This window comes from Silene latifolia, chromosome 1 (genome assembly GCF_048544455.1).
Source record: "Silene latifolia isolate original U9 population chromosome 1, ASM4854445v1, whole genome shotgun sequence".
NCBI classification, from domain to species: domain Eukaryota; kingdom Viridiplantae; phylum Streptophyta; class Magnoliopsida; order Caryophyllales; family Caryophyllaceae; genus Silene; species Silene latifolia.
Genome location: NC_133526.1, coordinates 37,591,994 through 37,616,000, shown reverse-complemented (window position 1 = coordinate 37,616,000; position 24,007 = coordinate 37,591,994). Strand labels below are relative to the sequence as shown.

The window sequence follows — 24,007 nt, the reverse complement described above, 5'->3', positions numbered from 1 at the left end:
CATATTCTTTCGCTATTGTCATGTTAGGCGGTTCCGAAGATGCTGAATGCGAATCTGTAGATAGTGTTATGATAAAGTCTAAAGTCTAATAGTCATGGACGCCACATAGTGTTCTAATATTACACTTCGAGGATATGTTTGGTTCTTCTATTAGCATAAAATTGTTATCGCCAAAATCCACCGTCTGCATTTAACCCTCTTTGTTTGGTTCTTATCTTGCATTCCTTATAAATTGTAGTCTTCATACCTCCTCTTTATGCACTTCCTCTTTTTGATATTTCTTTATTATCTAATATATATAATAATATATAGATACATACACATAAATGGAAGCCATAAGAAAACCTCTTTCGGAGATAACACAGCCTAGCCGAAATGTTACTGTTGTTGTTACTCTGGATTCACTTTTTTCAGAAACAACATCTATTTCTGGCACCGTTAAGTATCAAAGACTACTATTTAAAGACAAAGCGGTAAGGAAATTACTTATTTAAATGTATATGTAGCAAAACCTTAGTTATGCACATGTATACGTACTAAAAGTTTATGGTTTCACATGATGGTAGGAATTTTAGAAATTATTTTATCTTTTTGTTATTTTTTTTTTGTTTCTTAGGGTACGGAGATTCCTGCTACTCTTTTTTATGAAGATATTGCGTTGTTTTCAGAAAAATTTCACGTAGACAGAGATTATGAAATTACCGACGCCGTAATCACCCCAATACGCGAAGACGTTAGACGAGGTTCACAACTTTTTCAGATGATCATCAGGTCTACGACCAAGGTTGTTGAGTTAGCTCCCTCAAACATGGTTTCTCCTTCGTATATTGTGCCTCTAGATTCAGCTACCGAATACGTAGAACATCAAGGCAGGATCGGTATGTAAACGACTACACATATTTTAATTTAACGTAATATTATACCTGTTTTAATTTTTTGTTTTGTTTTTCAAGACATCATTAGCCTTGCTCTTCGTGTAACTTCACCAAGAAAGGTGTGACCAAAACGTCGGGACACTGAGTTTGATGCGCGTGATATTGTTCTTCTTGATAGAAGGTAGTACCATTAACTTTACTAATTTAAACTTTGTATATAACTATCAGTTTTGCTAAGTAAAATATATTTTACCCTTATTTCAGCATGAAGCCTTCAACGTTAACTGTTTGGCAAGCCTTTGTTTCAGTCGAAGCTCAAGCGATTTCAAATATTGTTGTTGCACACCCTACTGTTCTAGCAACACGTGTTTCGGCTTCTAAATTTCGTGGTATAAAATTCACCTCCATATTTATTTTATCATATGGAAATTTTATTATTTATAATTTTCGACGACACTTTTCATTTTTTTGAATTACTACTATAACTTCCGGTCTTATTTAAAATTTTGTTTCAGTTAGTTCAATTTTTTTTTTCTTTTTTCATTTCAATTTCTGCGAATTTTTTTTTTTTTAAAAGTGACATAAAATCCGTATACTATTGCAGGTGGAAGTTGGAACACAACTTTCTTTTCTACTATCCGATTAGATTATGATGGCCCCGAGGTAATTACTCTTAGACAATGGTTTGTTCTTATTAATTTTTTTAAAATTAAACTATTGTAACACTCGTATATTTGTTTTCATTTGTTTGATAGGAGTAGTTTAGAGAACCAATTATTTATTATATTCTATTTGCTTATTTGCACTAATGTAGGGAAACAGAAAACGCTGCAGAAATAGTTCGAATCGTAACAGATTTGGAGTCAAATGTTGGTGAAAGCAGTAGGACAGTTTTACCTATTGCTGCACTCGGTTTTCAAGAGGTGTAGCAACTTTCGACTATATCGTAGTAATAGCTATCTCGCTTTTCTTTTGATTTGTATTAGATGTAAATAATTTTTACAAAATTATAAAAATGTTTCAGGATGGTGCAACGGTTTGGATCAAAAGTAAAGTGACCCACGTTATCAATTCGGACAGTTGTGTGTATGCTTCATGTAGTTTATGCAAATATGGAATAGAAGTTGCGATTGGAGAGAAATTTTCATGTTTTAGGACTAAAACACAGCATATAGAAACATCCGAGTATAGGTGAGTAGGTTTTGAAATTTAACGTCTCCTCTCTTTACGGTTGTATGTTACTGATATTTTTAATTTAGAATTTATTGAATATGAGTTAGTTTTAATTAAAATTTTTGTATAGGTGTAATCTTAAAATTTGCTTCGACGATGAAAGTTCCGCTATAAAATTAACTCTGTTTCAAGAACTTGCCGAGAAGGTCTTAAAACGGACAGCATCACAAATTTCCTGCCTTTCACACGAGGTTTATTTTTTTTTCTTTCTTTTTTAAAAAACAAAAGGTAAAAAAACAAAAAAAAAATAAGGAGCCTTTTTTAATTATAATCTTCTTATTTTTTTTAATGTAGGAACGCCTTTCGTTGGTCAGTGATTTTATCGACAATATTATTGGCCGACTGTTTACCATAAAGTTGTTAACGAAACAGTTTGGAGATTCCAAGAAACAGCTAAGATTTAGTGCCCAGTATGTAGAAAAAAAAATAGAAGAATAGAAGACGCTTCTACTATACGATATGTTGTCATAACGTACATACTTGTATATAGTCATCAATAAATCAGGTTTGGTTAGAAACTCATCTACTGTGTGTAACGTTTTTTTTTGTTGTTGTTTGTTTTAAGGTGTGTGGTATGTGTGTGGTGTGTTTAGGTTTGTAATTTGCTTAATTATCTCGAGTTAGATGTAACATATTCGAATAAACACACTTCGGGCGTAATCCGTTTCTCATGTATCTTTTACGCGCACATTTTATATTAAATGTTTTTTTTTCACTACTCTTCTATGGGAGAATTTTTCTACATTAACCTAACATTCTCGGACCATTCATGTCTTTCGGGATTTTTCTATAATTTACATCTTTTAATAACTGATTTCATGTATTAAAGATTTAGAATTCGCTAGCGATAGTTTAGCCTAAAGCATTTTCAAGGTGGAATTACAGTTTTAATAAAAGATGCAATATAATAAATTTAGAACGAACTACTATGTACTTAGGAAAAGGCAATCCATTGTAGATAAATACAGCTATTTATCGAATGTAACTTGTAAATTACGCTACTTAGCGGCAGGTACAAAAAATTATAATGGTGTAGATTGCGACCCTCGCAAGCTTTATACTCTCACAACTCTGTCTCCTCACTTGCCCTTTTACTTGCTCCTTTTGAGATGTCACAATATTGTGATTAAATATTGCCGTCTCAATTGAGAATACTTATCTGAAATATTGCATAATATATATTTTCAGATTTCGAGAAGCGGCACAGACTTTTTGACTTACAATTACTATACTACTAGTGTAAATCCCGCGCAAATGCGTGGTAAATATAGGCCTTTTAATTTTTAGTGTATTAGTTATAGATTTTAGATTTATATCTCACGAATTTTTTATAAAAAAATAACTAATATTAAAATTAATCAAAAGAATCGAATAATTCCATGAATTGTGTTTTTTATGAAAATATTTTAACCACATCAAATTTTTTTTAAAAATCTTTTTTTCGTCACGAAGTTAATAATAGAAGATATAGTTTTTATGTATAGATTATTTTAAATGGAAAATTAGTTTAATAAATGAAAATCTAATTTGTTTCCATATATAAATTTGAGCACTCTGGAGAGAAAACTTTAGAGAAGTTGTATTCTCTTAATATATAGGAGGATTTATACTTTTAAAATTTGCACCTCATTAATATATATTTATCAGTTCACTCCAGGGGCGAACCCAGAATTTGGAATTTGGTGTAGCAAAATTATACACTACACAAAACAATTTTTTTATCGGTCTAAATTTATGATATCGCCTATATAAGCTAAGGGAGAGTAATAATATACAATACGGTTTTACTATACTTATATGATATGATATACGATTTCAATTATACGAATTTTACGTATATCTTATATGAATTTCAATGTAAACTATACGGTTTATATAAAAAAAAGCGTACCCGATTTATATTAAAAACGTATCGGATATGTATCGGTAAAATTTAAAACCGCATACATCAATTTCCGATACGGTTCTATTTATTCAAAAGAAAAAATATTAAAAAAACATTGAATATGCTAATTACTAAGCCTTATTACTCTTATACGGTTTTGTTATCCCCTACACCTATTTATAAACCCTTCAATCTAATACTATGAAAAATTATTAGTGGTCTTTAACCTATACCAAGCTGCTAAAATAAAGTAAAGATTACTTCAATAGGAAAAAAAAAAAGTAAAGATGAATAAAACTTTAAACACACACAATAAAGTTAATGGAAAAAAAACTACATTGAAATTAATTAAAGTGCTATAATAAAGTTTATGGAAAAAAGCTACATTAAAACTAATTAATGTGCTATGGGAAATTGTAGTAATGTTAAATGAGTAAATATTAAGAAGAAAATACGGATGATTTAGAGAGAATAGGATAATTAATGATAGGTTAGTGGAAATTTAATGGTGTAGCAAATTTTAGTTTTCTCTTAATTTTTTTGGGCTTTGGTGTAGCAATTGCCACACCTTAGACATACATGGGTCCGCCCCTTGTTCACTCCATTGTATTTTGATATGAAACAAAAAAAATTGAAATGGAAAACTAATAAAAAAATTTATTTAAGTTGTGAATTTTTTTTAGTGAATGTTTTTTGTCACGAAGCTAATAGTAAGCATGTGTCAAGTTATTCTCTACAGTAATAATTATTGCATTACTGAAAAATTTAGCAACTTATACTTTATAATTTAATATTAGTTTTATTTTATTTTAATGAAAAAATCATAATTATGAATTTATTTATAAGAATATATTCATTGAAAAGATAATAATGTAATGAAAGAAAATTTTATTTATTACCTTATTTAGCTAGATGCTTTTTGGAGGGAAAACTAAGAGAATTTTTATTCTCTTAATAGTAGGGGGGATTTTGTCATTTCTTCAAATCTTATCTGGTGAAGCCTTATAAGACAAAATTCTTAATTACATATATTTTGTTTTTCTATCTTTCAGGTTTCTATAAATTGCATTATCAATGCGTTCATGTGTATGTAAAAAATAGTCCAAAGAAAAATTCCTCCACAACTTAAACCGTCAACAAAAACAAAGGATTTGAAGTTATATTTATATTTTTGCCACTTCAAGGTAAGCAAATATTTTCTTTTTGTTTTGATTTTAATATAATTTATGATATTAAAGTTTAAATTAATAAAATCTTTAGTTATTTTCAAATTAGGTTTTAATTTTTGTATCAATTAAACTTTGTCGCACTAACTGTATTTATTTATAGATATAAGGATTAAATAAGATGCTCTCGACATATTTAAGAATACAATTTAAATGAATTTGTGATGATATAATGTCGAGAAGTATAGAGAGTATGTTTTTATTTGGGAATGTCTACAAATAGAAATCACCACTCTACAAATGCTAAGAGTTGCACTTGTTATGAAATTAAAAGTTTCGTTTTCAGAAATAATTATTTGTACAATGACAAAAAATTACATTATATTTCAATTTAAATATTTTAATAATTTTTTCTCAGTTGCAATATCTGTTTTTTTGCTCTGGTTATAGAAGCGTATGCGCTGACATACGTAAAATTTAAATTTTTTAACGTAGACTTCAATGTGAGTATGTTGTCGGATACTGCTTCAACTTCTCATGCCCATCAGAAGTTAGAAGACAATCAGCATGCCGATTTCGTCGCAATTTGTTTAAAAGATTTGGAACATTTTTACTTATTTGTGAATTTTTTTCATTACCATACGTATATGAGAGTTTTGGTAATACTTTTTTTTACTGACAACTTTTAAGTAGAAAAAGACTGCCAAAGAAACCATATGTACTTCCTTTGCCCAGTTTCTGCTCATATTGTGGGGCGAAATTGTTTAGGAACGAGTCTATAAATTTTTGTTGCAGTCAAGACGATATTCGGCTTGCACAAAATGTTGTTCCGGAAATTATGCGTCATCTTTTTTTAGGAAATGACGCAAATTTCAAATAATTTTCGAAAGTTTGTGTTGTTCTACAACAGGTCTTTCGCTTTTACATCGTACAGAGTAAAAAAGGATCACGAACTTGCTCATAGAAATCGTGGAATCTACACCTTTCGTGTTCAAGGACAGTTTTACCATTTCATAAATGATGTGCTTCCAACACAAGAATAACCACGTTATATTCAACTATATTTCTTCGACACAGATGTAGAGCTTTGGTATCGTTTAAAAAGTTGTCCTGATCTAACGCGTATTGTCGTTAGTACAATGAGGATTATGGAAATTAATCCTTATGCTAGTTTTTTTTTATCCTTGAGAGAAATTGGTATTCATGAGGAAAGTCGCATTGTTATTCGAGCTGATCTAACCCAGGATTAGCGCACTTATAATGCACCTACTGCATCTCAAGTAGCAGCAATTTGGGTTGAAGATGAAGGTTCGTCTGAACCTCTGAGACATGATATTGTTGTATATGCTCGGTTAGGGATAAGCCTTCGTGTACGACATTACTATGGTTGTTATGACCCTTTACAATATCCTCTTCTTTTTCCTTACGGCGACACTGGATGGCATAGATGCATTTACAAGTGTAACACTTCACATCGTCGTAGAGAAGTTTTTTCGGGGTGATAGGGTGATACTCCCCTCCGTTATAATTTACAACGGTTATAAGCAAGACTAATTGTTTCCTATACAAAAATTCTTGTTTACATCCGTTATTATTTATAACGGAGGTATAAATCCAACCCAACTAACACCTTTTTTCGGGGTGATAGGGTGATACTCCCCTCCGTTATAATTTACAACGGTTATAAGCAAGACTAATTGTTCCTATAAACGAAGTTCTTGTCCAAACTGCCGATGATTTAATTGAAGCTGAGGATCAAGGTTTGTCTCTATTTCCTATCTAAGTACTTATTTTTTTTACCTATAATTACAGCTCGAGTTTAAAAACAAATATATTTTTACTTTTCTGTACTACAGTTGCAAATTCTTCGGAATCGGAAAAAAAAAGTCTCATGTATAGAGTATTACTGTTACCGCCTAGAGATTCGTCCTAATGATTCGTCTATTTTACTGCGTAGTAGTCGTCTTCTTCAGAAGTACGTTGTTGATATGTATATTAAACTCGAATCAACCAGACTTGATTTCATAAGAGCAAATCAATCTGTTATTAGAGCTGAACTTTATCAAGACGTTATTGATAGCTATAATGCAGGCCAATTATATGGCTTTAATATTGAACAGATTTATATTCTTCCAGCAAGCTTTATAGGGTGTGGCAAAGACTTACGTTCTTGCTACCTTAGTTCAATGTCTGTCGTACAACGTTACGGCAAACCAGATATCTTTCTAACCATGACATGTAATCCTAGATGGCCAGAAATAGAACGCGAATTACTACCACATGAGGAAGCACAAAATAGGCCTGATCTTGTCGCTCGTGTCTTTCGAGCAAAACTTATTGAGGTTAAGAAAGAAATTGTCGGAAAAAAACTATTTGGTAATGTTGCTGGATACGTATATGTAGTTGAATTTCAGAAGAGAGGAGTACCGCATGCACATTTCCTCATCATATTGGATGCTAATAGCAAAATACGATCCCCGGATCAATATGATGATTTTGTGTGTGCTGAAATTCCAGATGTGTTCGAAAATCCTCACCTTCATGCTGCTTTAAAACATATGATGCATGGCCCTTGTGGTAGAGACTTTCCTACAAATCCGTGCATGAAAAACGAAATATGTAAAAATCATTATCCGCGTGATTATGTGGATATGACGACAAATGGTCGCAATTCATATCTATATATCGAAGACGACGAAATGGTAGAAGTGCTGTCGTTCGTACAGCTACACTTGATAATAGGTGGGTTGTGCCTTATAATCCTTTTTTACTGGCAAAATACGACTGTCATTTAAATGTAGAAGTATGTTCAACAATAAAAGCAGTCAAGTATCTATACGAATATATTTATAAGGGACATGATCGTGTTTCTTTTACGGTTGAAGATGGTATTGAACAACGAGATTATGATGAAATTAGTGCTTTTCAGTCCGCACGTTGGATATCACCACCTGAGGCAGTTTGGAGAATTTTTAGATTTTGCGTGAATGAAATACATCCTAATGTCGTGCCCTTTCAAGTTCATCTTCAGAATATGCAAACTGTACTCTTTCGTCCGTATGAACGCCTTGAGAATATTGCCGACGATGATAGCCGAAAGAGAACTATGTTAACAACTTTTTTCGAACGAAATCAAACTGATTCTTATGCACGTACTCTACTATACCAACAATTTCCGGAACAGTATGTTTGGTTAGGGCAGAAAGACGAGAAGATTTGGCTTCCGCGAATAAAAGGTTTTTCCGTTGGTAGGTTAGTCTACACCAACCCTACAGAAGGTGAACGATACTACTTGCGATTGTTACTTACAAATGTGCGAGCACCCCAATCATTTGAAGATTTACGTACCGTCAATAATGTTACACTATCTTCGTTTCAGGAAGCGGCATATTGACTAGGCCTTCTTGAGGATGATAATTCGGTTGAAAACAGTTTATTAGAAGCTTCAAATTTTCAGATGCCATTTGCTTTAAGAAGATTATTTGCTACATTACTAATTTACTGTACGCCTAAAAGTCCTAGGATTCTATGAGATCGTTTTTTCTCAGCATTATCAGAAGACTACAAATTAGCATTTCCAGAAAGTCCAAGTAAAGTTCTGAATCTTACGCTTAGAAGTATATGTTTCATCATAGAGTCAATGGGAAACAGTCTCAACGATTTTAACTTTGGAGGATTAAGATTATTAGAAGATGAAGCCGTTGATATGCGTAGGTCTAAAGAATTTGAAGAGCAGCTTAGCATTCCTATTACACTAGAAGAGCTTAATGATACGTGCATTTTATATAGTCTTTATAAGCCTATTATGTACGTATTTCTATGCGATTCCCGTAGTTTCACGCTACGAAATGCCCCGAATATTCTACTTTGGTTCGTTTGGCTTTTATTGCAGGAATGGACCCGAAAGTAGCAGAATCGAGCTTTTTATTGTCCTTTTAGCTTGAATTTAGGAGATGAGTGGACTTGGAGCGGAAATACTAATGCCTGGGATGCGTGAAGTCTTCTTGGAAGCTAGATCAACGAAGCAATGAGCTGGCTAAGTGGTAGATGCTCGATCGAAGACTTTTGCTGATTTAATCTATTCGATCGAGTAGATTACATGTGAGAAGATCTCGATCGAATAACTTCTATGTTCGATCGAGAGGTGCTAAATAGGAGTTCCTTGATCGAGTACTTCTATGTTCGATCGAGAGGTTTTTGCAGAAAGTTGCTCGATCGAGTGGTTCTGATATGCTCGATCGAGTGACTAGTTATTAGATGCGAGATTTTATTATCTTACGTCGTGTTTTAGGTTTAATAAATGTCTCCCTTATAAATAGGAGACATAATTAGGTTTAATTATCTTTCATTGAGCATTAATCAGACGTTACTCTCTTCCTTTCCGGATCTGAACTTTTGTAATTCCTTCTTCCCTTTTATTCTAGTATTATTTCTCTTCCTTTCATCTCTATACTATGCTTTCTATTGTTTTATCTTTCTCTATTGTTTCATTAGCTATTATGCATAACTAATCCCTTAATGCTAGGATTAGGGGAACCATGGTAGTATAACAGTGATGCGATAGTTGGTTGAGAAGGTTTTGTTGTGAGAATTGTTTCATAGCAATATAATTGTAATTGTTAGGTTGAATGCATGCAACTGAATCAATTAAACTGGTTAACTTCAGACCTAGATCGAGAGATTGGAATGAACAGACCTGCTATGAACAATAGATTACACTAGTGAGGGTGAAAGCTAAGCTAGTAGTATTTTAGGGCGGATAGCGGACCGAGAGGACCTTTTCTTTACCCTTCTCACATCAGACCGACTGATTTAACTTTAGCTGATTTGTGTGATATCATGGTGAACCGACATCCTGACATCTCTCTCTATATTTTCTCTCAATCCTTTGCTTTTAATTCAGTTCATTAGTTTAGTTTAGACAACTCAAACCCCCGTTTTGTGACCTTAGACAGACTAGAATAACGAGTAGATAGTGACCGCCTCCCTGTGGATACGATACCCGACTTACCTCTACTACATAAGTTAGAGCCGGTTGGTTTGATTTTTGATAGGGTTGCAACAGCCGTGTCACTTAACGTAATCAACTTGCTGAATGTTGAACAAAAAAGAGCATATGAAATAATATATAATAGAGTTATGGAAAAAAGACCAAGTGCATTCTTTGTAGACGGTCCTGGTGGTACAGGCAAAACTTTCCTCTACTCATCGCTTCTCGCACAGTTGCGCAAAAAAGGCTTTATTTCTCTAGAAGTTGCAAGTTCAGGAATTGCAGCGTCAAATATTTCTGGTGGTAGAACAGCGAATTCTCTCTTCAAAATTCCTCTTGATCTTGAAGAAAACCAAGGTAGTAAAATTTCAAAACAAAGTGCGCTTGCTGAATTGATTAGAGCATGCAGATTAATTATCTGGGATGAAGCTCCAATGGCAAAAAGACAATCAATTGAGCACTTTGAAAGAACATTACGCGACGTTTGCTAAAAAAACATACCATTTGGAGGAAAAGTTGTTGTGTTTGGTGGAGATTTTCGCCAAGTGTTGCCGGTCATTCCAAAAAGTACACTTCGCGAGGCTATCAATGCGAGTTTGGTTATGTCTCCGCTGTGGCCTACACTTGAAAAGATCAAATTAACTATCAATATGCGTGCCATTAATGACCCTTGCTTCAGTGATTTTGTTTTGAATGTTGGTGAAGGATGTCCACCCTATGAAAATGGTAAGGATATAACACTACCAAGAACCATTGTGATAAACAACAGTCAACATTTGTCATTGTTACACCGCCTGATTGAAGCTATCTACCTAAATGTAGATGATATTAACTTCAACTCATTGATTACAACGAGAAAAGTTATTTTAACCCCAAAGAATGATGACACTTAAGCTATAAATTCCATATTGGTTTCTCGTCAACGGAGAGAAGCATTTGATCTGAATATAAAAGCTTTGATGAGGCTGTTGATATCACTACAGAACAGTACCCGATAGAATTTCTGAATACGTTAAATCCAGGAGGACTTCCACCACACCATTTGGTACTGAAGAAAAACAGTCCGATAATTTTACTAAGGAACCTTGATCCAACTTCCGGACTTTGTAATGGAACAAGACTCATATGCAAAGTTTTTTCAAGAAATATTATTGACGCGAAAATTGTTGTTGGACATCATAAAGGAGAGCGTGTTTTTATACCTCGGATACCTCTACAACCATCTCCGACTGATAAATTTCCCTTTAACTTTAAGAGAAAGCAATTTCCAATTAAACTTAGTTTTGCGATGACTGTTAATAAAGCGCAGGGGCAAACTTTGGATAAAGTAGGAATTTATTTACCTCAACCGGTTTTTTCACATGGTCAGCTATATGTTGCCCTCTCTCGAGCAAAAAGAAGTTATGATGTTGTTGTTGCTATAACATCCCAAAGTTCATCTGATATTTCGCTTAAAACCAAAAATATTGTCTGCTATGAAGTATTGCGACATGCCGGTATAATGTAAGATAGTTATCTACTTTATTTCAAAATTTATTTATTTTGTATGTAAGAATATCTCTTTGAATACATATTGTATAGCGAAAGTATTTTGTACTCTTATGTGTGTATGTATTTATATAATTTAGTTTTCACTATCATATCTTTTTTTTAATGTTGATCACAATTTGTTATGTTAGATGATTTATGACCTTATTTTTGTTAATAAACAATTAATTTTAGCAATACATATTACTATAACTTAATAAAAGAATTTTATATTTATCAATTATATACGATAAGAAATATTATAATATACATTTTTTAATATTTTATTTTAATTATTTTAAGACACTTTAATCAAATACAAAATACGGTTTCAAAATCGATGCAAACAGAATACTCCGTATATATCTTCTATCTTGGATACCAATTAATATATTAAGGATAGGTTATGAGTCATTCGACACAAAAATCCTGACACACTACTGTTTAACACGTACTGGATACGTGTGTTAAACATAAAGCCTTTTGTGCTCTTATATATATATGTGCATATCTTCTACTCCCTCCTATTCATAATAACTCTCGTCCTTTCCTTTTTCATCTATTCATATTGTTCCGGGTGTAATTCCAGAGCAGTTATATGTTACCACCCGTGCTTGTAGAATGACGTCTTTGGTTGAATCCTCCTTGCGGTCTCCTGAAACGATGAACAAACTGAGGGCTCGGCTTTGGACCGAGCGAACTCACTCCGACGCTCAAGTCAGTAACTTAGAGAGGTAAGTTGTTGTTACTTGGCAAAGTACGTATTGTAGAGAGATAAGGAAGATATTACCAGATGAATAGTGATTCTTAGGTTCAATTCTGGATCTCCTCCTCAATGAGAGTTGAGGAGTATTTATAGACTTTCACCTTTTGTCACGTAGTGGCCAAGTGGCCAAGTGGCTAGCAGGTGGAAAGACTGATCTACCCCTCGGCCGAGGGACCCATGGCAGGCCGGCGGGCCCTGTTGACTCGCCGCCGAGGGGTCTTGGATATGAGTTCGCGGATGTGTGCCTCGGCTGGCTCATTGTCCCCGCCGAGGCACAAGAGACAGCCGACAGTGTGGCGTCGGTTAATTTGTCTAAGCCGTTGACTTCTTTGTGGATATCTTTGACCTTGCTCAATATCTTTGGTCGGTCACGGGTCAGTGAAATATGCCCCATCACATATAACTCTCCCTCTTTCCTTATTTAGTAAAATTTTATACTTATTTTAATCACCTCACCCCACAACAATATCCCACAATACTCATACTTTATCTTATTTTAATCACCTTACCCCACAACAACACTTATTTTAATCATCTTACCCCACAATAATACCTTCTATCTCTCCAATTACCTTATACCACTTCAATACTTTACAATAAAATAACCCTCCCCTTAATTTGCGTGCCCTTTTGAAAGGGGAGAGTTATTATGAATAGGAGGGAGTATAATAGTATATAGAATATTTATATAACCGACATGCACATAATGGGTATATCTATAACATTATAATCTAATGCTTTTTCGTTTCTTATATTTTTTGTTTTTAACATATAACAATTTAACTAAGGACTTTATTGTTTTATCTTTTTCTATAGAATTGATGGATACATCTCGCGTTTGTGTTGAAGTTAATCTTAAAACAGTGTTGAATTCTATTTTAAATAAGATCAAACTAGCACCTGCAGAATATGGAATACACGCTGTCACACACGATGAAGTAAAAACTTATGTTCAGATACATGGAGTTGGAAATCCTCCCAAATGTGTTAAATTTATTGGAAGCTCTTCAAGGCTTATTGGTCCGTCAGAGCAAAACTGCACTCGCAAAGACGCAAAGCAATGAAATTTATTTGTGATATGTATGACATCGATGTTCTTGATTTCAACTTTTATGATCTACAATATGTTAAACATAATTATCATATGTTAGAACAGAAATACAATCAGCTAAAGCGTCAGACGGCATATGCAACAGTTGAGGCCGTACCTACTTTGAGTGACGAATTTACTGGTTAATGTAATTTATTAGAAAATGTGTTGTTTTAAATAGAAGTTTATGTATAATCAGAAAGTAAAACATGTATATTTTGTACGTTATTAAGAGTGTTTGAATAAAACATGCTTTTATTGTATATAACGTTTTCGAAAGATTTTATCGATATGCGATTGAAATTCAATTGTTTGCCGCCACGTGCGTCGCACGCGGCCTTTCAACTAGTTTTTTTAAAAAGAAAATTGAAAAAAAAGTGGAGAAAAGACAAATAAAGAGAGGAGCGGTGTGTTAAACGGCCGAAAAAACTCAAACCTGGGAAGCATGAACTTTCCTTCCACAGTTCCACAGTAGATAACACGCTCCTTTTATTTCAAAAAAAAAAAAAAAAAAAAAAAATCCCGTTTTCAAATTTACAATTCCCTGATCGCTCACTGATCCAGTTGATCCCCATCCATTTCCACCAAATTTCCGCAAAATTCAACATCATCATCAACATATACCACATTACCATGAACCTTTTCAAGAAAAAACCCACTGCCAAAGGTATTTTTAAATTCCCCTTTTCTCTTGCACCTTATTTTTCCATACACATTTCGTCTGTTTTAACTTTATTTTTGCAATTCGGAAGTATTTCAAACTTTCAGCTCACTTTATTTTTCGAAATTAATTCTTTCTGTGTTTTTTTTTTTATTTTTTTAATTTTGTTGAGTTTGTTGTGTTGATGTGTTGTTTTAATATCAGAGGCTCTTCGGGAGAGTAAGAGAGAAATGGCCAATGCTACCAGAGGTATGCTTTCATTTTTTGTTGTTGTTGTTGTTGTTGATTATCATGTTGCATTTTCAGGCTGTTGTTTTAATTATTATGGTTTGTATGGCTGTTATGTTACCCACTGAGTTTTGTTTTGATGTTAAGATCGATCGTGTTTTGGCAATGTTTTAGTTAGTTAGTTTTATTTTTGGAGTATTTGATTGTGGTAACTGGTAACAATAGTCGCATTGAGTCTTGTGATAGGATAATCAATTAATCTCAGTCAGGACTCAGATACTTGGGCTCGCGTATCTTTAGTGTGACGCCGGATTTGGGAGAATTGGTCTTCAACTCCTGATGAATGTCGTTGGCATACCGGCTTAATCGAATGGTTTTCTATGTTTATTGAATGAATAGTTAGTTAGCTTATAACAAATTTACAAGAACTAGTGTGTAGCTATGCTAGATGGTACGTATTCACTTTTAGGAGAGGCTTTCCACAACTGCTGTGCCGAGAAAAAAAAAAAACAATGGCGAATGAGGATTACCCCAATCAGTATCATCAAAATACAAGCATATAGCATTCTGTAAACATTAATGCTATGTGGACAATTAACAACTGACTCAACTGTTAGACTATGTATGAAATGTATTGTTGAGTAAGATTCATATATGATTAGCGTCCGACAGTTCTTTTATACGGATAGGGTTCAAGAGTCATTCCCTACACCGTAAGACAATTTAAGGTTGCCTAGATTAGGAAAACACAAGTTTTGTTGCCTTTCAAACCTTGATCATTAACTATCAAGTATCTACACTCTGATTGTGGTAAAGTCCAGAACTATAGCAGGCCATTCTTGCCCAAGGTTATATCTCATCTGGCCAAGATCTTTGTTTTCTGAGTTTATTGTATGAATCATTAGCTTATAACTCCGTAAAAGAACTAGTGTATATATAGACATAACAAGACTAGTTCTAAAAAAGGTAGAATGGATTACAACTCATTTATGTTAATGTATAGCTTGACTGTAACTATGAGTGAAACTAGAAAGGCTGTAACAACTAACAAGAGTGTTGATTTAGTACATTCACGAGCATGTTCTTGATGTATACGTGCAGTAACCAATGTAACAGTAGCATCTTCATCTTTCGATCAACAATGCTGACTGTACTGTAGTAACCAGTGACGATATGTACTCTTTACAGTAATACTGATATAAACAGTGAAGTCCGTATTTGTTTAACTGCGTAATATTTTAGGTAAAGATCACCACTTTGTTGAAGGTTATAACTGTGTGCTTATGAATCCCTGCGAGGATGGGGGTCTCTTTAGTAGACTGGGATAATCTTCGTGTTGCTGCCCGACATACCGTTAAGGAATGGGTTATATAGACAGGATCACAGGAAGGATATTTGAGACGATGATAATCCATTTGAGCTAAGCTCAAGTATTTTATAGATGGACGGAAAGTTTGAATTTTCAGTTAATGTCGAGGGAGAGGAGGTAGGAATTAGGATAGAACAGCCCTAAATTCCTAGTATCCTTTGAACATTTAGTGAGGTGTGACTGTGTGGGGATAATGTCTTGTCAAATAAGGTTATGTATGAAATGTCTTGTCAAGTAAGATTCAAATATAACCAGCGTCCAACAGTTCTTAGTTCTTTTGTATCAAAACAGTTCCAAGTCATTGAATGAATCATTAGCTTATTAACTCCGTAGAAGAACTTGTATGTATAGCTATAGTAAGATTAGTTCTAGACAAGGTACAATGGATTGCAGCTCATTATATTAATGTAAGCTCATTATATTAATGTATATCTAGACTGTAACCATGAGTGAAACTACGAACGTTGTTACAAGAGTGTTGATTCTGTACATTCTCGAGTATGCTCTTGATGTACACCTGCAGTAACCAATGTAACAGTAACATCTTCATGGTTCAACCAACAATGCTGATCGTAGTACCAACAATGCTGATTGTAGTAACCCAGCATATCAGTGAGGATATTTTTGTTAGAGAATTGTCGGATAATCCACTCATCAGTCAGAAATACAAAATATGGAGTATATTTTATTCTGCAGTTTTCTACGAACTTTTTTTGTCAAAACTATGTACATCCATGTATTTCTAGAGAAAACCATGTGTACCCATTGTTTTTAGGTCAAAAACCATTTGCGTCCTTGGTTTGTGAGAATTTATGGTTTCTCACCCAGACTGTGGTTTGTGAGAAATCGTGACTGGGTGAGAAACCGTGGTCTCTCGCCCATTGTTTCATAGTGAAAACCATGTTTCTTCTTTCTATGTGATTTGTAGAGAATGATTTGAATCGGGGGTTTTTTGGACCAATACCTATATTTTACAACACAAGAACTTCTCTTCTCTCTATGTGATTTCTAGAAATGGTTGCAAGTTCTTGATGATTCTAATGATTTCTCATTGGATCAATACCCAAGTGCACATGTTTTTTCACAAACCATGGTTTCAAATGGTTGTCTCCAAGAAAACCATTGGTGAGAGACCTTGGTTCCTCACAAACCATGGGCTCAAATGATTTTATCCGAAAAACATGGTTTTCTACCTAAAAACAATGGGTACACGTTTTCTCTAAAAATACATGGATGCACATCATTTTGCTAAAACCGTCTATAGGAAACCCCCGAATAAATTATCTTTCGTATTTCCGACTCATGGGTGGATTATATGATAAGTCTCTAACATGTACTCTCGACAATAATGTTGATATAATCAGTGAAGTCCAGTTGTCATTGGACTGGGTATTAATCTAGGTAAAGATCATCACTTTCTTGAGGGTTATAATTGGACTGGGTATTAATCTAGGCAGAGATAATGTTCACGTTGCTGTCTTACATACCATTAAGGAATCGGGTACATAGACAGTAGGGATTTTGACGATGAGAATCCATCTGAGCTAAGCTCCAGTATTTTATAGATGGACTAAAAGTTTGAATTTTCACTTAATGTGCTGTTTAAACCTAAATTCTAATCATGATTTTAATGTGCCGCAAGATGACCTCATCTAAGATCTTCCGTTGAAGTTGTGACATTTCACAGTAAGTTTTTGTTTATTTGAGTTATGATGTATCATTGTTCTTGTTTTTTTTTTGCTTCAGGTATTGAGAAGGAAATTTCATCACTGCAATTAGAAGTATGTTGATAATTTCCATGTTGCTTTTGTGGGCATTTGATCAAGCTTTGTGAATACTTATATCTGACGTGTGGTGTAATATTTGTGCTGACAGGAAAAAAGGTTGGTTGCTGAAATAAAAAAGACAGCAAAAACAGGCAATGAGGTAGTTTTTACCTATCTATCCCTCCTCACTCCGAAAGATGGATAAATGTCTATTACAAGTGTTATACATTGTTTAGGTTTCAGTATGCCCTTCTTTGCATTGATTTCGTCATTCTACTCAATTCTTATGTTTTTCAATATCGTAGGCTGCAACCAAAATTCTTGCTCGTCAGCTAGTAAGACTTAGAAAACAAATTTCTAATCTGCAAGGTAGTCGAGCTCAAATGAGAGGTATAGCGACCCATACACAGGTGCATCTTGGGACTCTCTTTTCTTCTATTTGAATGGGTTCTGTACTTCTGTTGACTGTAAGTTCAAGTTTTTTGAAATCGTTTTGGTAAACATATCATCGTCCTTTGACACAGGCTATGCATGCTCAAACTTCCGTTGCTTCTGGCTTGAAGGGTGCTACGAAGGCAATGTCAGCAATGAATAAGGTGTGGGCATGCAATTTATATTCATAGGATACATGGCGTCCTTGGACAAATCTATTTGTTACATTTTTGGATTACTAGTTATATTCTAAGGACTAAGGACCTTGACTTAATGAACAACCTTTTTTAATTTTGGCAGCAAATGGCACCGGCAAAACAAATGAAAATATTGCAAGAGTTTCAGCGGCAGTCTGCACAGATGGACATGACAGTAAGCTTTACTCTCGCATTCTTTTCTTCACTTTGTTACCTAACAGTTACAGAATTTCTCAAACTCTCAGGTAAGATAATTTTTTTGCTCTATATAGACTGAAATGATGTCAGATGCAATTGATGATGCCCTGGATAACGATGAGGCTGAAGAGGAAACAGATGAGTTGACAAATCAGGTTGATATTTCTTCTTACCGCCCAATAATTGCTCCGTTCAGCACATTTTACTATTTCCTAAATTTTCACAACAAAGTAGTAATAGGAATATTTATAATAGCTGGGCCTCAACCATCACCTTAAGGTTTTGGTTGTGTTGGTTCATCTATCATGGTATCAGAGCCAGTGTGACCAAAGGTCACGGGTTCAAATCCTGGCAACCTCAAAACTCCTCAAAAACCTCGAAGTGGAATTCCAGCACACGGTACGGGGGAGCCGGTGCACAACCAACCACTCTTTAAGCCCAATGTGCATTTGAGTGAGGGAGCGTAATAGGAATATTTATAATAGTTGAGTAAATTTGTAAAATGTCTAGTTTTTTTTTTTTTTTTGGTGAGACAAGCGATAAAGACTAAACGTGAATGCTATAAGGTTCTGGGGAAATGCATGAGTGATGAGAACTTTGAAAAGTACAAGGAGGCTAGACGAGCCGCTAAAAAGGCCGTACGAGATGCGAGGGCAAAAGTTAACCAAGAAGTGTATGCCAGGTTGGACACGAGAGAAGGAGAGAAGGATATCTATAAACTGGTTCGCATAAGAGACCGAAAGACGAGAGATATCGGGAGAGTTAGGTGTGTGAAAGATATGGACGACAAGGTTCTGGTTCAGGATAACGAAATAAAGGCTAGATGGGGTTCTTACTTTGATAATTTATTCAATGGACATCAGGAACAAGGTTTTGGGGATGTAGAGGTAACCCCAAGCATGGTTAATCGGGAATTTGTGCGTAGAATACAAAAGAGTGAAGTTAGAAAGGCGTTAAGGAAGATGGGGTCAAAGAAAGCCGAGGGTCCGGATGGTATACCCATAGAAGTTTGGAGGTGCTTCGGGGAGAAAGGGATCGAATGGGTAACCATGCTCTTCAACAAGATTTGGAGGAGCAACAAGATGCCATCGACTTGGAGGAGAAGCACTCTTGTCCCTTTGTACAAGAACAAAGGTGATGTTCAAGAGTGTTCCAATTATCGGGGAATTAAACTTATGAGTCATACAATGAAGTTATGGGAGCGGGTAATCGAGGAAAGGCTTAGGAGATATGTAGACATCTCGGAAAACCAATTTGGATTTATGCCTGGGAGATCGACTATGGATGCGATTTTTATCATGAGACAGTTGATGGAATACCATCGGGACAAGAAGAAGGACTTACATATGGTTTTTATTGACTTGGAAAAGGCATATGATATGGTACCAAGAGAAGTACTTTGGTGGGCTTTGGCGAGAAAGGGTGTGTCGCGAAAATATATTGACCTCATAAAGGACATGTATGAGGGGGCTAGTGCAAGTGTTCGCACTAATGTTGGGAGAACGGAAGAATTTCCTATTACCATCGGGGTGCATCAAGGTTCCGCACTTAGTCCTTTTCTCTTTGCTATAGTTATGGATGAGTTCACAAGGGATATTCAGGACGACATCCCTTGGTGTATGATGTTTGCTGATGATATTGTGTTGATTGATGAGACAAAAGAGGGGGTGGAGAGAAAGTTGGAATTGTGGAGGCAGACTTTAGAGACTCGTGGGTTCTGAGCAGGAGTAAGACAGGCTGAGCAGGAGTAAGACTGAGTATTTGAGGTGTCAGTTCACTAAGGTGGCGGGGTTGAGATCGACAGAGGCGGGGAGTATTATTTTCGATGGGAATGTTGTTGAGGGTTCGGATTTCTTCAGATATTTAGGATCTATTATTCAAAAAGATGGGGAGTTAGACGGAGATGTGGCTCACAGAATTAAAGCGGGATGGTTGAAATGGAAGAGTGCTTCTGGGTTTCTATGCGATAAAGATATGGCCCAAAGATTAAAGGGAAAATTTTATCGCACGACAATTAGGCCTGCCCTACTTTACGGCTCCGAGTGTTGGGCCGTGAAGCATTGTCACATTCAAAAGATGAGTGTGGCGGAGATGCGCATGTTGAGGTGGATGTGCGGATATACAAGGAAAGATCGGTTAAGGAATGAGGTGATTAGGGAAAAGGTAAAAGTGGCGCCAATAGAGGACAAGATGATGGAAAACCGACTAAGATGGTTTGGCCATGTGAGAAGGAGACCTATGGATGCACCAGTTAGGAGGTTGGAAACTTGGAGAACAGAAAAGGTCCCTAGAGGCAGAGGAAGACCGAGACAAACATGGTTGAGAGTGATAGAGCACGATATGAGAGTTCTGGGGCTTGAGGAGAGTATGGTGACGGAGAGGGCACAATGGAGGGAAAGGATACATGTGGATTTTTAGTATTTGTTGTTTTTTTGACAGATTTAGTGTTTTTTTATTTAATTTAAAGAAATTAATTTATTTATTTTTCTCTCCTTTATTACACACTTTTTCAATAACCACTTGCTTATAGATTTTACCTGGTTCATTCCGGATCCTTAACTCTATTTCGGTTTTTAAAAATCGTTTTAATCTTTTCTCTCGATTTAAATTTTAAGTTTTTATAAAAGAAAGACGGAATTCGATTTTAAAACCCCTAAGTTCACCTTGACTTTCCATTACATTTTCGTTCTTCCTTTTTGTTTTTCATCTTCCCTTTTTTTATTCGCATTTTGAGGCGTGCGTTCACCCATGGACGGTTCGAAAGGATGATTCATGTCAGCCGACCCCAAATCATTTTGGGATTAAGGCTCTGATGTTGTTGTTGTTGTTGGTTCTTTTTTTTCCCTTTTTCTCAGTTTATCTGTATTCAGGTTTTAGTTGATTGGCTTGACCCAAGGAGTACAAGTTTCATCATCTTACAGATACTAATTAAAATAGACTTGTAAATGGGATGTAGTGTTGGGTTGTTGCGAATATCGTTGGGATGTTTTCAGCTCTTGAACCATGAAAGCGTGTAGAAGGTTACATCTTCATTAGATAATGTCTTAACTTAATTACACATGGTTTTTTTTTTCCTCAATGTAGAAAGAAATCTCAACCAATTTCTTTTGAATTTGAATGTAATAAAATGTGAAGCCTTAAGTGTTACTGGATCTCTGCGTTTCAATCCTTTTACTATAAACATATTTTTTGTTTTTCCTATCTGCTGATCATATCTGTATCATTTTTCAGGTGCTTGATGAAATTGGAGTTGATGTTGCTTCACAGGTTGGTATAGGAAGAAATTTTTTATATGTTCTTAAAAGTTATAATTTGGACACAGTAATGATATTTTTTATCGTGGAAAATCATTGCAGTTGTCAGCAGCTCCAAAGGGAAAAATTAATGGAAACAAAACAGAAGAAGTCAGCACGTAAGTGATCGCCTCAGTGCACCCCTCTTGTTCTTATTTCTTCCTGTAAGGCTTCCTTAGATTGAGGTAATGAAGGGAAAAGTTGCGGAATATATGATGTAATGGAGGTGGATAAAGGGGACGAAGAGAGTCATGGTTGCTCTGTTAATGGGTGTAATATCTACCCACCTCTTCCTCTTATGGAAGTTGTAATCCCACCATCCCCGTCCCCTCACCACCATTACTTCCCGTATTTTTTTCCTTTATATTGTGCTTAATTATCCCCGATTCCCTGCAATAATTACTCCAATCCAATCGTGCTCTTAGTGTTTCATTATCATAATATGTTCTTTTTTGTATGTGTAGTTTATATTGTCCATGGGGTAAAGGCAAAGATAGAATAGTTGCTTCTTGAAGTGAGATTAAGCTTCAATTTAGTACCTCTGCTGGTTCATTGATTTTTTACTTGATTAGTTTGGCATCTCATTTTATCTAGAAATCACATTTCATATCCTGATTAGTGGCGGCGGGCCTTTTATAACGATAAATTCTCAAACACAGATTTAATACCCTGATTGGTCATGCATATCATATATCATAGCCTATTGCTCATCTTGGAGTGTAGTTGAATTTTGCTTTTCTTCCTTAGTAGGGGGAATTCTTGTATTATGGTCTGGATACTATCTTACTCTGTCCTTAGTTTGTGCCGTTTTCTATATTTGCAATGACATGCCGCATGCGTTCTATTCCATCTTCAGGTCAGGCATTGATGACCTCGAGGAGAGATTGGCTGCACTTCGAGGGACATGAGTCTTTCAGATAAAACCAGCTGCTCCACTGAATATTTTTAGTCAAATTTCCGAGTTATTATCTTCCTCGGCTAATCTTGAATGTGCTTCGTAACAAAGGCGTATCCGAGCGTCGTGTTTTCTTCCGTCAAGTCATGTAGTGTATACTGAGTTCCTAACCCATAAACTGGGTTGCTCAACTATGTTTCGGATTCTGATTTAGTAGTATCTTAGGCAACCATTCTAATCAGTTGATCATTGTCTTGTATAGTATATAGTATACGAAACTTGTGCCTTCTGCGTTCTTTGTGGATTTGATGTTTCCCTTCGTTGAGTTGTGTTGTGTTGTGTGGTAATTGGAACCCTTAATGTTTCGGTATAGAAACCGTAAATGGACGCTATCACGGGATGGCAAAATAGAAAGGTTAAACCAACTTAACCAAGTTGCGCCATTCCAACATGAAGGTATGTTGGCTAACCTGGTGAAGGTGGTTGATGATCGTCTTCTGATTCAATATTGAATATCCGGTTTAAGTGTTGCGGAATGCTTCAAGAGAGAATTGATTCATTCAGATGTTTCGATATTTTGAATTAGGGATAGAAATTTGATGGATTTTATATTTGAATTAGGGATAGAAATTTAGACCGGAATCAAAACCCCATCTTTTGCTATTCCGTCACAAGAAATCCATCAAAGGACACTTGCCAGGATTTTTGGTTTGCGTCATTTGGTTGTAGATTAGGCGGTGAAACCTGCGTAGACGGTGAGGGAGTGGCGTTTTGATCACAATAATGGAAAATCTTTTTTGATTGACCTCGCTAAAATTGGAAACAAACCCAAAACACACTACTCATTTGAGAATTTCAAATTCTATGCTAACAACTAACAAGATTACCAGTACTTGCGCTAAAAACAGTCTGAAATACAAACACAAATTGAGCAAAACAAATGACAACAATTTTGTTGGAATTTTTATTCACTCAACCGCAAAATAACATATACGGAGTACAATATTAGTTCAATTAGTTTCGATCAGAATACTACATGACGCTTACATAATACTAAACTCATATGGCTTCTGCTTACAGAAACCTGATAACATAATACATACTCAGTGCAATACTATTCTACAAAAAATATAATGTAATAAGCAATAAAATAAGGGGAAATATATCTCATGATTCGTGATGCTGCAATGTTGATTTGTTGAGAACAGAAAACAAGAGCCTGTGATTTGATTTATCCCAGCAAATCCCGACTTCATCGTCTGGAACAAGCCCTCTTCTACTGACGAAATCCTTTTTCCAGTTGTTCATCAGTCCGTAACATTGCGAGGACGGCCACTTCTTCAACGTCAGCTTCAAATCAACTCCCTTGTCAACGTCAAAGACAGTCACCCGAAGGCCATCTGGCGTGTCGATCAGAAATCGACTAGACTCATTGA

General features: G+C 35.2%; 2 protein-coding genes and 1 long non-coding RNA gene across 3 annotated transcripts; all 3 read left to right on the top strand.

Annotated features, from left to right (window-relative positions):
* The first annotated feature begins 987 nt into the window (after positions 1 to 987).
* LOC141587455 (uncharacterized) lies at positions 988 to 1,559 on the top strand. Its single transcript, XR_012519774.1, has 3 exons — positions 988 to 1,056; positions 1,140 to 1,264; positions 1,480 to 1,559. It is a non-coding gene; the product is annotated as an uncharacterized LOC141587455 (long non-coding RNA).
* Positions 1,560 to 1,890: 331 nt separating this feature from the next.
* Positions 1,891 to 13,506, top strand: LOC141644184 (uncharacterized). The gene is made up of 10 exons (XM_074453656.1): positions 1,891 to 2,066; positions 2,179 to 2,299; positions 2,403 to 2,518; positions 2,674 to 2,680; positions 7,016 to 7,901; positions 7,985 to 8,437; positions 8,708 to 8,966; positions 10,214 to 10,506; positions 11,133 to 11,645; positions 13,259 to 13,506. Exons 1-10 carry the CDS (start codon positions 1,891 to 1,893, stop codon positions 13,504 to 13,506), a joined length of 3,072 nt encoding a protein of 1,023 aa, XP_074309757.1.
* A 444-nt stretch (positions 13,507 to 13,950) lies between these two features.
* Positions 13,951 to 22,918, top strand: LOC141603785 (vacuolar protein sorting-associated protein 2 homolog 3). Its single transcript, XM_074422924.1, has 11 exons — positions 13,951 to 14,199; positions 14,398 to 14,442; positions 17,537 to 17,571; positions 17,666 to 17,716; positions 17,862 to 17,966; positions 18,081 to 18,152; positions 18,289 to 18,360; positions 18,458 to 18,538; positions 21,615 to 21,650; positions 21,740 to 21,795; positions 22,533 to 22,918. The coding sequence occupies exons 1-11, from the start codon at positions 14,166 to 14,168 to the stop codon at positions 22,582 to 22,584; spliced, it is 639 nt and encodes a 212-aa protein (XP_074279025.1). The 5' UTR covers positions 13,951 to 14,165; the 3' UTR covers positions 22,585 to 22,918.
* Positions 22,919 to 24,007: the final 1,089 nt, after the last annotated feature.